General features: G+C 41.7%; 2 protein-coding genes across 2 annotated transcripts; both read left to right on the top strand.

The window, feature by feature from the left end:
- Window positions 1-1521: 1521 nt before the first annotated feature.
- SURMIR (SLC35A4 uORF mitochondrial inner membrane regulator) lies at window positions 1522-7172 on the top strand. Its single transcript, XM_089516266.1, has 3 exons — window positions 1522-1652; window positions 5443-5541; window positions 6970-7172. Exons 1-3 carry the CDS (start codon window positions 1638-1640, stop codon window positions 7165-7167), a joined length of 312 nt encoding a protein of 103 aa, XP_089372392.1. The 5' UTR covers window positions 1522-1637; the 3' UTR covers window positions 7168-7172.
- Window positions 7173-7725: 553 nt separating this feature from the next.
- SLC35A4 (solute carrier family 35 member A4) lies at window positions 7726-11425 on the top strand. The gene has a single exon (XM_089516265.1). The coding sequence runs from the start codon at window positions 7726-7728 to the stop codon at window positions 8698-8700; it is 975 nt and encodes a 324-aa protein (XP_089372391.1). The 3' UTR covers window positions 8701-11425.
- The last annotated feature ends 1445 nt before the right edge of the window (window positions 11426-12870 follow it).

Here is a 12870-nt window from a genome sequence, read left to right as displayed (position 1 = left end):
AGTTATGGCAGTTAAAACGGTGTCAAACTGGGCTATTTATGCCATGCAGCTGCAGACTAAGAAACAAGGTGTCCTCACTGCAAAGGAGGACAAGGCACCAGAAAAATGTAGGACATTTGAGAGAAACGTAGGGCATTGCAAACTATACTCCTATATTCATGCTTAATCAGGCTCAAAATGGAGGACCTTTTGAAATAAGGCAGGCCTTGTCCTGGAAAAGGAGGACGCCTGCTCACCTGCCTTAGAAAGCCCTAACTTTGATGCCAGGGGGACCAGATGCTCCAAGGAGGACAAGCAGCACAGCATGGAGGACGCTGAGGGAAAACGTAGGCCATGGCCAAAGAAAAGCCAAAATACACCCAGAGAAATGTGAATGTATTCTTCATAGTCATGCCCAAAATGGGAGACATTTTGAAGTTCCTTCTGGACAGAAAGCTGAAACAGAGGCCATATCTGGGGAAAGGAGGACGCTGGTCACCCTCATATAGGGTTGCCATAATTGTCCACTTTTACCAGGGACAAAATGTGGAACAAATTCAAGACCAAACTGTAGGACAACTGCAGGACAAAATTCAGCCCAAAATGTAGGACATTGAAGAAAAATGGTGGACCTTAAATGTCCTACATTTTGAGCTGAGTTTTGTCCTGCAGTTGCCCTACAGTTTGGTCTTGAATTTGTCCTACATTTTGTCCCTGGTAAAAGTGGACAATTATGGCAGCCCTACCCTCATACAAACATAAACCCATGCTTTGAAGGCCCAAAACACACTGCAGAGATGAGATTGCTTAAACTGCCCTGGCTCAATGCTAGGGAATCCTGGGAATTGGGAGCTTTTGAGGCTCTGGAGCCACAACAAACTACAGTTCCCAGGATTCCTTCGCACTGAGCCAGGGCAGTTAGAGTGGTCTCAAACTGGATTAAATCTGCAGTGCGTTTTGGACCCAAGTCATGCCCAAAATGGTGGACATTGTGCTCCTGGACAAGCCTGAAATGTAGGCCTTGTCCTGGAAAAGGAGGACGTCTGGTCACCCTGACTAATAAAGTCTTAACTTTGGTGCCAGGCGCCACAAAATGGAGGAGAGTGAGGAAAAAGGTAGGCCTTGACCAAAGAAAAGCCAAAATACACTCCTAGAAATCTAAAGGCATGCTCAAAATGGCGGACATTTGGGGATTCCTCTTGGACAGGAGAAGCCTGGAATGGAGGCCTAGTCCTGGGAAAGGCGGGTCAGCCTGGTAGAGGCTCTGAGGAAGCTGTTTTGAGTGTCTCTTTCCTTCCCATTTAGAGAACTACAGTTCCCAGGAGGCCCCTGGCCAAAAGGGGCTGGAACTTTCCAGGGCTGGACTTATGAGAGAAAGAGAAAAACCACAGGCAACTCTGAGGGGGGAAGGGAACGGTCTGAGCATGCGCAGATCTCAAGACCTGGAAAACCGAGACAAAGATGGCGGACACGGCATCGTGATTACATTCTGCGCCTGCGCGCTGAGAAAAAAAACCCAATGATGTCATTGGGCCTCCGGCTTCAAGAGACAGGAATGGCCAGAAGATCGCGAGCCGCGCGCGCCAGGGAGCCAATGGCTGAGCGGCTTCCGATGCGCGCATGCGCGAACGATGTCCCAGTAACTTTGGTCAAGAAAGATGGCGGACGACAAGGTAAGGCACACTTGTCCCTTCTTCGGCTGCATCCGCTTTGGAGAAATAACCCGGTTTGGCACCGCTTTTAACTCTTTTTGTGGCTCAAGGCTGTGGAATTCTGGGAGTTTGTTGTGGGCTCTGGGCCAGATAGAGTGTTAAAGCAATGCCAACCGGGTTATTTCTGCAGTGTGGATGCTGCCTGGAAAAGGGCCAGTGTCGGGTAGTGGTTTCAGTATTGGAGGCCAGGGTTTGGTTCCCTGCTCAGCCCTGGAAACCACAGAGACCCTGAGCAGGGAGCATCAGATGAGCCCATGCTATTCAATATGACACCCCTTCCAGTATTTAAACAGGGCCATCATATCACCTCTTAGCCTTCTCTTCTCCAGGCTAAACATCCCCAGCTCCTTAAGTCATTCCTCATAGGCCTTCATGGTTTCCAGACCCTTCACCATTTTAGTCACCCTCCTTTGGACACACTCCAGTTTCCCAACATACCCCAGAAATGGGGCACCTAGCTACACCCCACATGGCCAGACACCCTAACTCCATGTCAGATGTGACGACAGGGGGTTTCCTATTAGGAGCCGTGGCGTAGAAAGGTAAGGAGTGGGTAAAAAGATAAAGGTTTCCCCTTTGACAAGGTTATCTGGACATGCCTGACTGTAAGGGGCTCATCTCCAAAGAGCCAGCATTGTCCGAAGACGACTCTGTGGTCATGCAGCCAGCATGAATGCACAGAACGCTGTTACCTTCCCACCAAAGTGGCATCTATTTATCTACTTGCACTTTCACATGCTTTCCAATTGCTAAGTTGGCAGAAGCTGGGGCTAGTGACAGGAGCTCACTTCACCCCACGACACTTGGGCCACAAACTGACAACCTACAGATCTTGCAATTATCAGTGTCAGCGTCTTAACTGCTGAGGCACCGCATGGTTAGAGACCGTTTAAACAGCCAGGGGTTGCCCTGGAGCTTCCAGGAAACTCTGCAGCAAATCGGGCTCAAATTGACCTGGGCTGTTTACCCTGGGATCAGGGCACATCCACTGGAACTGTGTCCAGTCTGCCTGGATCTAACCTGATCCTGGTTTTGGGGTTTTAGCTTGCGTTGTCCAAACAGGACAGTGTGAGGCCAGGGGAAGATGGACTTTTTGGCTTGTGCAGAGAGCCTCTGAGTAACCTTAGGTGAGTCACACACTCTCAGCCCCAGAAAACCCCATAATGGGTCCCACCCTAAGTCAGAAACAACTTGGAAGCACACAACAACAAAGTACAAAAATAAAAGTAAAAACATCTGAACCTCCTGAATGACTATTTGCTTCTGCTTGTATAGCTCTGAACAACGTTGAAGGTTACCATACTCTGCAAGGAGATGAAGTAAGACTTTGCTTCTGGATATTAGTTTTATAGCAGCCCAAAGATGTAATCAAATTGACTCTATGTTAGTATTCTTTCCAGATTAGAATATCTGTCCATGTAATCTTTTCTTTTACTCATTGAAGACGATGACAATTAGTTATTAGAAGACTAGGCAAAATACCCATTGTTGTGTGGGTTGTTAGTAATTATTTTACTTACACTCTGAGTGAAAACAAAAGTTTAAGTGGTAGTGATTGCTTTCAAGCCAACTTTGACTTATGGGGACCCTATGAATGAGAGATCTCTGAGACTCCCTGTTCTCAGTAGCCCTATTCTGGTCTTGCAGACTCAGAGTAATGGCTTCCTTGGTTGAATCTACCCATCTGGAATGAGTTCTTCCCCCTTTTCTGCTGCCTTCTACCTTACCAAGCATTATAGTATACTCGTCCCTCCCTATTTGCGGTCTTGGGATCTGCGGCTTTGGTCCTTCATGGATGGCAAGCGGGGAGGGACAAAACGGTGCGCACCCAGGGTTTATGTGCAGGAGCGTGCATGGGAGCGCACCCCCATTATAACGAATGGGGCTTGAATATCTGCAATATTTCTGATTCTCAGGGTTCTGGAACAGATCCTTACGAATCGGGAGGGACAAGTGTATTTTCTAATAAGTTATTTCTTACAGCTTCAGTTTTGTCATTTTGGTTTCTAGGGAGAGTTCAGGATTGATTTGCTCTAGGACTCATTTATTTGTCTTTTTGACAGTCCATGGTATCCACAGAACTGTTCTCCATTACTACATTTCAAATGAGTTGATTTTCTTCCTGTCAGTTTTCTTCGCCTTTCACCTCTTCACATCCACACATATTGATGGGAAATACAATGGCATGTACAATCCTAGTTTTAGTATTTCATGAAATATCGTTGTACAGTCGGCCCTTCTTATACACGGATTTTTTATACACGGATTCAAGCATACACGGTTTGAAAATGTTCCAAAAAAGTATAAATTTACCTTGGTTTTCCATTTTTTCTAAGGGACACCATTTTGCTATGTCATTATATGTAATGGGACTTGAGCATACACGGATTTTGTTATACACGGGGGATCTTGGAACCAAACCCCAGCATATAACAAGGGTCCACTGTACTGCAAGATCTTGCATGCCTTAAAATTTGTTGCACACTAAGTTTCATGAAAAACAAAACAAACCCAGCAATTTTCTTCAAAAAGCTAAAGTTTACTGACTGGTCCCAAACATGCAAAAGACATTCAGTTGAAGTCTAAATATCAAAAGTCTTATTTAATTGTTGTTGTATGCCTTCAAGTTGTATCTAGCTTATGCAACCCTAAGGCAAACTTGCCACAGAGTTTTCTTGGCAAGATTTGTTCAGAGGGAGGTTTGGCTTTACCTCCTGAGGCTGGGAGAGTGTGACTTCACTAATGTCACCAAGTGATTTCCATGGTTGAGCAGAAATCTGAACTGTGGTCTCCAGCGTTTTAGTCCAACACTCAAACCACTACATCACACTTGCTTTCATACCAGTGTAGGAGGGGTGGGAGACAGTATTTTTGAGAGCAGGCATTCATCAATTGCTGGAGATAATAGCCTCACTGTTGTTATACAGAGAACTATGGAAATACATAAAGAGCTCAAGTTGGAACAAGGCTCCTGTTACTATGACCACTTCCAGGAGAATAGAGGGGTCCTGAAAACTGAGGAGTTGGCTGTTCCTTCCTTATCTCCCAAGCACCCCTTTCTTATCCTCTTCCCCACAATAGTCTTGTGGCAAAGCTATCTGGAGTCCTATGACCCATCCCTTTCAAGCCTCTTATTATTATACCTATTGGTAGTTATTTTGAACCTTCAATGTCACATGTTTTATTTGGTTGTTATTGTTGGAGTTATGATGACCCCATGGCATACTTGTCACAGGGATTTCTTGGCAAGATTTGTTCAGAGGGAGTGGTTGGCTTTGCCTTACTCTGAGGCTGAGAGAGTGTGACTTGCCCAAGGTGAGCAGTTTCCATGCCTGAGCAAGGATTTGAATTCTCATCTCCAGAAACACACTTCCAATGCTCAAATCACTACGCCAGTTCTCTTCATTTGATTAAAGACTAGTGAATTCCATTTTCCATTCTTAAATAGCATATGTGCAAATTTACAGTTCTTTATAAATAAAATATAATAATAATAATGACTAAACTGTGTTGTATATGCAGCTAGTTGGCATTAACTTTTGGGAAACAATCTAGAAAGTAAAAATATATGAAGTTTCTCTTCTCATGTAACTGCAGTGATAATCAGAGGCATAACACTGGGTTTAGATATTAGAAATGCAATTAGAATTGCTGGACAGCCTTTCTTTGGCCTTTGCTTTCTGAAACAAAGATACTAAAATGCATGTGTGCATGCAAAATGGAATATGCTGTGTTTCTTTCCAATGTATAGGACTCTGTACCAAAGCTGAAAGATCTTGCTTTTTTGAAGGATCAGTTGGAAAGCTTGAAACAAAGAGTAGAAACTGAAGTGCAGGCTGGAGTCGGACAGGTAAAACTGGAACTGCTTAGTTCTTATCTGTTTATCTGTATTTCCCAAAGGGCAATAATAATGTTTGAGTTGTCCATCCCAATATTAGAGTAAAACAGTATTTCCAAAAAGTTGTATTTTATGTATCATTCCCCATTTCAAAATAAAAGAAATGTATATATTTTCCCCCTTGGTGACAAGATTATACCACCCTTGCATTGGTCATAACCATTTATAGCAAATGGTGAACAATGGGATCATATCTTAGGTCATTTTCACATGGGGCAAATTGGGGTTAATTGGAAGGTCAATGCAGCGTGATCCCGGATGCAATCATGCAGATTCACGTTATTATGCAAGAGGTTATCAGACGTAATCGAAGTCAATGCTCGGTCAATTTGAACCCAATCCAGGGTCAACCAAGAGATGTGTAAATTGGGGGGAAATTTTACCAATTGTACACCGCTTTGATCTATAGAAAAAGCGGTCTATAAATAAACTATTATTATATTATTAAATACAGAATTTACAAATCCTGTTCCATTCCAATGTTGCATTCAATTTGAGTTTGGGAGGTATGGAACACATGTCTCGGTCGCCCTTGGATTGCTTTCAAATCAGACTACAATTCCCAAGCTCCTTTGCTGGCTGCAATTTTTTCCTCCATCCAGGTGTGTGGAGCTTTTCTCTCCTCTTGGAGTATTTCTGGAGCTGTTTTGGAGATGAAGCAGCCCTCCCCACAGAGACACACACACACTGCCTCCCTCCCCCTCTCAGCCCTTTCCAGCTCTTTCCCTTTGCAAATTCTTCCTCTCCAAGGGAAGGGAAGGGATTGGCTCTCTTTTTCTCTCTCACAACCCTGTCGCAGGGTTTTCAGGTTTATTCAGATGTGGTTTGCCATTGCCATTTTTTGAGGAAGCTGAGAGAGTGTGACTTGTACAAGATCACCCAGTGGGATTCGATCCCTGCCTTTTAGAGTCATAGTCCAATGTTCAAACCAAGTATAAGGTTGCTTTGGACTGATTTTGAATTGGTGAATTGCCTAAATAACGTGAAATAAAGGGTAATGAATGAACAAATAATGTGAAACAAGGCAAAACCATGGGAACTAGAGGCAAGCCCCACGGGAAGTGTAAAAAGGTCATGATCCGATTCTGCCCTCACTGTGCATGTACAGGGATGCTAATTCAAATTCTAGACTATGAAGGGTATGTACGTACTCATATGATAGTTTCTTTTGCATTCGCACTACTTTGGCTTTGGAATGTGCATTGTGTTCTTCTGTGCGTTTGATAACCATCAGCGTAATAGTGTTCATTTTCGAATTGGCCCTACTTTCTTTTCTTTTGAAATTGAGAGACATTCCTCCAGTGTGATAACGTCCCTAGTTTGGATTTTTATTGTATTTAGATGTCAGTTTCATCTGCCTGTTATTTGCTTTTTCTGCAGGAAGGTTCTTTATTGGCATCTCCATTTCTCAAAGGGTTTCTTGCTGGGTATGTCGTAGCCAAGCTCAGATCTTCAGCAGTTCTGGGATTTTTGGTGGGGACATGTACTGGTGTGTATGCTGCTCAGAACTATGCAGTTCCTAATGTGGAAAAGACTATCAAAGACTACTTCAACTCACTCAGGAAAGGACCAGACTAAAAGTGAACACCCCACACAGTGATACACTCCAGAGGATCCTGCTTCTCAGCTTAGAATTTATCAACTATTTCAACTCTATGTAGGTCATAAATGTTTGGCTCCCCTTTCAGAATTCATATTCACTAGGAAAGTGAATATACTGGATGATTATGACTTGTCAGCTGGTCTGATTGTAACTGATTTCAATTCATTATGTCAAGAAAGCCATGGTTCCTTTTTCAGTCCTCCTGGGACTTGGATAGCCTTCAGCTTGAACAACTACATTTCTTTTCTTTGGTGTATTTATCATTCTGATGGTATTAAGGGCAGCTGTTAGGTCATTATGCTTTTCAGCTTCAGACTTTGGAACTTTGAGTTATCTTTTTCCCCTCAATCATGCATATATACTAAACTGACATGTGAATCTCACCATCAGTTACTCTTTTACTGATCTTACTCATTAAACATGTCATGAACTTTCCTTGATGAAGATGACATTAAAAGGCCAAGACTTGTCATTTCAGATCTCCTAAAAAAAGTTATAGAGTTGTTCTCCACTTGTCTCCCCAAATCACAGAAATGTTATTGGACAAAGGTTATCATGCTGTTGGTAGCCTGATAAGCCCTACTGCTGCTCTGGTACCTGAGAAGGCCCTATGGGGGCTGATGCTGATCCTGTCTGTTGTTATCTATGGCTCCCATGCCCCACTCTTGACTCTCAGCAAAGAGAATGGCCAGATCCCATTCAGTGCCTCCTCTGTGGTGGTTTTGATTGAGTTAACAAAGTTAGTTTTCTCCTTAGTTTTCCTGCTAATCTGGGACTGGAGACAACTAAGGATCTCAGTGTCATGGTATCACGCTGCTCCTTTTGCTCTCTCAGCTTTGCTGTATGCAGCTAACAACAACTTAGTGGTTCATCTGCAGCTGTTCATGGATCCTAGTACATTTCAGGTGCTAAGCAACTTAAAAATTGGAAGTACTGCCCTTCTTTTCAGTCTCTTCTTGCACCAAAGACTGACTCTGCGCAAGTGGCTAGCCCTCTCCCTACTGACAGCTGCTGGAGCATTTTATACATATGGAGGCCTACAGGACCCAGAGCACTTGCGTGCCTCTGACATGCAGCTGCACATTACTCCCATTGGCTTGGTGCTGATCTTGCTGTATTGCCTGATTTCAGGCCTGTCTGCTGTCTATACTGAAGTCGTATTGAAGACCCAGGACCTGCCTCTTAACCTTCAAAATTTGTTTCTTTACCTTTTTGGTGTTATGCTGAATATGATTATCCATCTAGCAAGCAGCTCAGCAGCTGGGTTTCTGGAGGGCTTTTCATTTTGGATATTGTTAGTTATTATAAGCCAAGCCTTGAATGGTTTGATAATGTCTGTGGTCATGAAACACAGTACTAATATCACTAGACTTTTTGTGATCTCCTGCTCCATTATGGTTAATGCTCTGCTCTCTGTCATCCTCTTTAACGTCCACCTAACCACCTTTTTTTTCCTTTCTGTACTGATGATTGGCTTGGCAGTTTACTTGTATTACGGGGTCAAATAGCTTTCATGTTTGTGTCTTCTGGAATTAACCCTCTGCCCAACATGTGTTATCATGAAAAGAGAATAATGGCTGAAAGTATTTCAGATCTTCCTTAAATCTCATCACATTTACTTCGGAATGGCCCATGCTTTCCTTCAGCCCCTGCTTTCCATCTCTTATCTAATTTTGACTGTGCCGCAACAGAACCTTGGTCATAATTTTAAAAGGAGTTATGGTCCAGAAACACCTGGAAATGCAGTATTCCTCTAAAACAAGTTTTGTTTTGTTTTTTAACCAAGGAAAACCTTGTAGATACTGGAACCAAATTTTAAGGGAAGATGTCACCTACAACAGGATCTGATAGGATGAAATTGCCTTATCAACCCACTAAAGCAGCCCACCTCTGCCTAGAGGATTTTATCTGGCTTTTCTCTCAGCTCAAAGAAAGCATGTTTTCATTGGTTGGACTGTAGCTTAAACCAAAATAAATTTCATAGTAATCTTACTGCTAGCTGCCTAACAGGGCATGGAAGCAGATTGCTATATAAGAGTTCATTTTCGTGTCTTGCTTGGGGAGGATGGGCTATGGGAGAAAAAAAAGTCACCTTCTGCACTTCTGGTACAATCTGTATGTAGTTTGTTTTGGCTCATAAGATGAAGGCAGCATTTTTGTTTTTGCTCTTGGATATTTAATATTAAATATTTAATATGTTCTAATGATAACAGAAAGGCAGACTCCTGTACAATAACCATCCACTTCTTTAAACCTTGCTGTCTACCTAATGAAGAATCTTCGAAGGGGAGGAATCATAGTGCTTTCTTGATGGACTGCAGTAGAATAATTTCCCAGGCTTCCACCTGTGTATCTGCAGCTTTTTAAAAACAAAAGTATTGATTCAGAAAGAAGGCTATCTGAACAAGGTTACCTGCTATCCATTCTCTGTAGGGGAAATGTTTGGCTTCTGTCATTCTCTTTCTTGCAGAATTTCAGTCTAGTGATCTGATAATTGTCAAAGTTGATAAAGTGCCTTTTGCAGATTGTATACTTGCTTTTCTGTAATGCCTGTTCCTAAAAGAGGCCACTACTCCCAGACAGATTATGACAGATGTGTTTTTTTAAAACCCACCAAGAGAATTGTACCCTGCTGTTGCCTAATGCTTTGCTTTTATTCCTGTCTGAAAAAAATTGTCTCAGTTTTCCCTTCTGTCTTACATCTGAATTTGGAGCCTTTCCTGAATAAGCAGTGCAGCATATCCTGTGTGTCTTTTTTTTCCCAATGGGACTCTGGAAATTTGTTTTCATCTGAAATTTGTCTTCATCTTCTGATTATTGAAGATACTATACTATGTAATGCTATGTCATTGGTCAAACAACCCTGTCCCATTTCAAGCTATGCTGTTCCATCAGATTCTGACATAGGTAGCATTTCTGCTGTCACCCAGCCAAGATTTCCCATTTGCCATTGCACTTTCCCTGGAGCCAATACACGTTTACCTCAGTTAATAAAGTAGATGTGTCTCTGAGCATTACTTCTTTAATGGAAAATATGGTAGAAAAGGTCATCGAGGTACTGTTATCACAGGCTTTCTAGTTTTTAATGGCACATCATTTGAGCAATGTGCTAAATTGCTGAAACATAAGTTGATGTAGCGCACCTCTTCAGCAAAATAAGAGGCACCATCAAAGTGGAAATCCAAGAGATCAAAATTTTCAGGATGGATGAGTAAATTGAATGAGCATTTTATATTGTATTTTGGCAGGAGTGTATCTGGCCCAAGGAAACTTCCCCCCCCAAAACTAACAGTATGCACATGTAAAATCAAACATCCAAGTCAAGTGAGCCTTGCATAAGTAAACGTTCTCTGCCTTCTAGAGACCATTTGAAGGCTCTTCCCAAATTAGTCCAGGGATGACTCACCAGCCTCCACTTTTCTTAAGATTTCCATTTTTGTGGCCCTATATATCTCTGCTTTTTAAAATATGTTGATTGTAGCTCATGAGGCAGGCTCATCTATTTCTTTGTCTCAGTTTTGCTGTTCATGCATGCTCAGTAAGGGGTTCTGGCGACAGCCTGTTTTAGGTTGGCACACATGTAAGCAGCAGAATTTGGTAGAGAAGAATCCCACTGTTTTCTAGCTCAAGCTTTGTCTGTTGCGTTTACTGTAGGCACACAACCGGAACCCAACACTGAAAGCCTGCGTTTCTCTAGCCTTATTTCATTCTCCTCCCAGTGCCAGTGCTGGTTTTCCCGCTAGACTGAGAAGAAAAAAGATCAAGGGCTCATCAAGCATAAAAAATATTTGCAAAAAGGATCTTCGCTGTCAGAGGCTTTGTTAACTGAGGTATGCCTGTACTGTCACCCTGTGTCAGCTGCTACAGCACAAGTGATTAGGTTCTCTTTGCTCCTTGCTGTCACATGCCTTGTTTTATCTTGCCTGCAGCATTCTCAATTACTGATAAATTTAATAAAACAGAATAATCACTCAGCTTCTTATACTCCAATGCTGGGAACAACAGGAGAGAGGAAAGCTGACAGCAGCGCTAGATTAGAACTGTGATATACAGGATTCCTGGTTGCAGTTCTACTCTTGGGTTTATGTGTGGGGAGGTACTGTCCTATCTGTCGTGATAACACTTTGAGTAGTCGGTGATGAAATTGTATACACTCAGGTTCAGCTAGTATCAGTGCTATGCATCAAGTAATATCTAAACTGGAATAATATTAAAATATTTCCAAGGTTTTTACTTTTTGTGTTATCTCTGTTCATTTCTTGCAAAGGAAACTTGAAAATGTCATTTGATAATATTTGATAAAATGTATTCAAAGCATTTATATTGAGACTGAAAAACTATGAAGAGATAGTCACACAGTTCCAGAGTTGACATTGTTAATGTAACCCAAAAGAAACGTACCATCCTTTTTTTAGTTAATGTTGGTGGGCATACTTCTGCTTTCTTGTTAAAATTGATCAGTAAATACTGGATGAATCTAATTTTACCTGTCCTGAGCCTTGACAACTGAAGCTATCCATGTTAATGACACATAGCAGTCATTAGACATGGAAATATATTAACCTTTACCTTAGCTGTACAAATTTACTGTGAATAAGTCCTGTTGGACACATTTGTGAATGTATTGGCAGTGATTCTGTCTTATCTAGGTTAATTTGTTATGTCACATTCAGTCTATTAATGTCAGTTTTGACTTTCCACTGCTGCTTCAAAGGCAAAGGGTAGAGGGAAATATATGTCATCCACATACTAATACAGGTTGAAAATCCCATAGAATCATAGAGTTGGAAGAGACCACAAAGGCCATCCAGTCCAACCCCCTGCCATGCAGGAAATCTCAATCAAAGCATATCCCCTTAAACAGAAGTATTTTGAATTTGGATTTTTTTTTTCACTTTTGAAATATTTGCATATACATAATGAGATACCTTGGAGATTAAACCTAAGTCTAAACACAAAAATAATTTATCTCTCATATACACTTTCTACCCAACTGGAAGGTAATTTTATGTACGATGTTTTTAATAAGTTTGTTCATAAAATATTTGTATACACTGAACCCTCAAAAAGCAAAGATGTCACTATCTCAGCCACTCGTGGATAGTTTTGGATTTTGGAGGATTACTGGTTTCTGGATAAGGGATACTCAACCTGTAGTACTGTCCTCAAAATTTCTGGATTTTTATATAGATATGAGAAAGCATGGAGCCCAAGTGCCATCAGACAGAGCACCGAGACACTTTATTCTCACACCTACCTTTTTGAAGCCACCCCTGTTGTATCTGGAGGAGATCTAAGAGAGCCATTTTCTCCTGTCTATTTTAAATCAGCAGTTGTTACTTTAAAAGGCAGCTTCCATCCTCAAGATAGACAACAGATTGAAAGTGGTGGAGGTAAGTGCTTTTATCCAGAAACACCTCAGCTTGAGATACTACTTCTCAAGCCAAGCATAGAAGCATATGCCAGTTACATATTCAGTACAACCAGCTAGTGTTAGCTTTAATTAAAATGACACACAGTTTCTATCTTTGTTAATTTAATGAAATGTTAAGACTTTTGGATATAGTTAATATTTTGGAATGTCTACCTGTCTTAGAAAGTAATCTTGCCTTCTAACCAGTGTAACACCTGAGGTAGATTACAAGATGAATTTGAACCAAATCCAAAATCCAAATGGC

Source organism: Sceloporus occidentalis, unplaced genomic scaffold (genome assembly GCF_023333645.1).
Source record: "Sceloporus occidentalis isolate IW3139 unplaced genomic scaffold, rSceOcc1.0.p SCAF_3, whole genome shotgun sequence".
NCBI classification, from domain to species: Eukaryota; Metazoa; Chordata; class Lepidosauria; order Squamata; family Phrynosomatidae; genus Sceloporus; species Sceloporus occidentalis.
Note: the sequence above shows the minus strand (reverse complement) of the source record. Positions and strands in the feature narration are given on the sequence as shown.

Excerpts from the sequence above, each read along its gene's own strand:
- SURMIR (XM_089516266.1), top strand. Across the intron at positions 5,542-6,969 it reads TGCAGGCTGGAGTCGGACAG|GAAGGTTCTTTATTGGCATC; the intron begins GTAAAACTGGAA and ends CTTTTTCTGCAG.
- SLC35A4 (XM_089516265.1), top strand. The coding sequence starts at position 7,726 with ATGTTATTGGACAAAGGTTATCATGCTGTTGGTAGCCTGATAAGCCCT.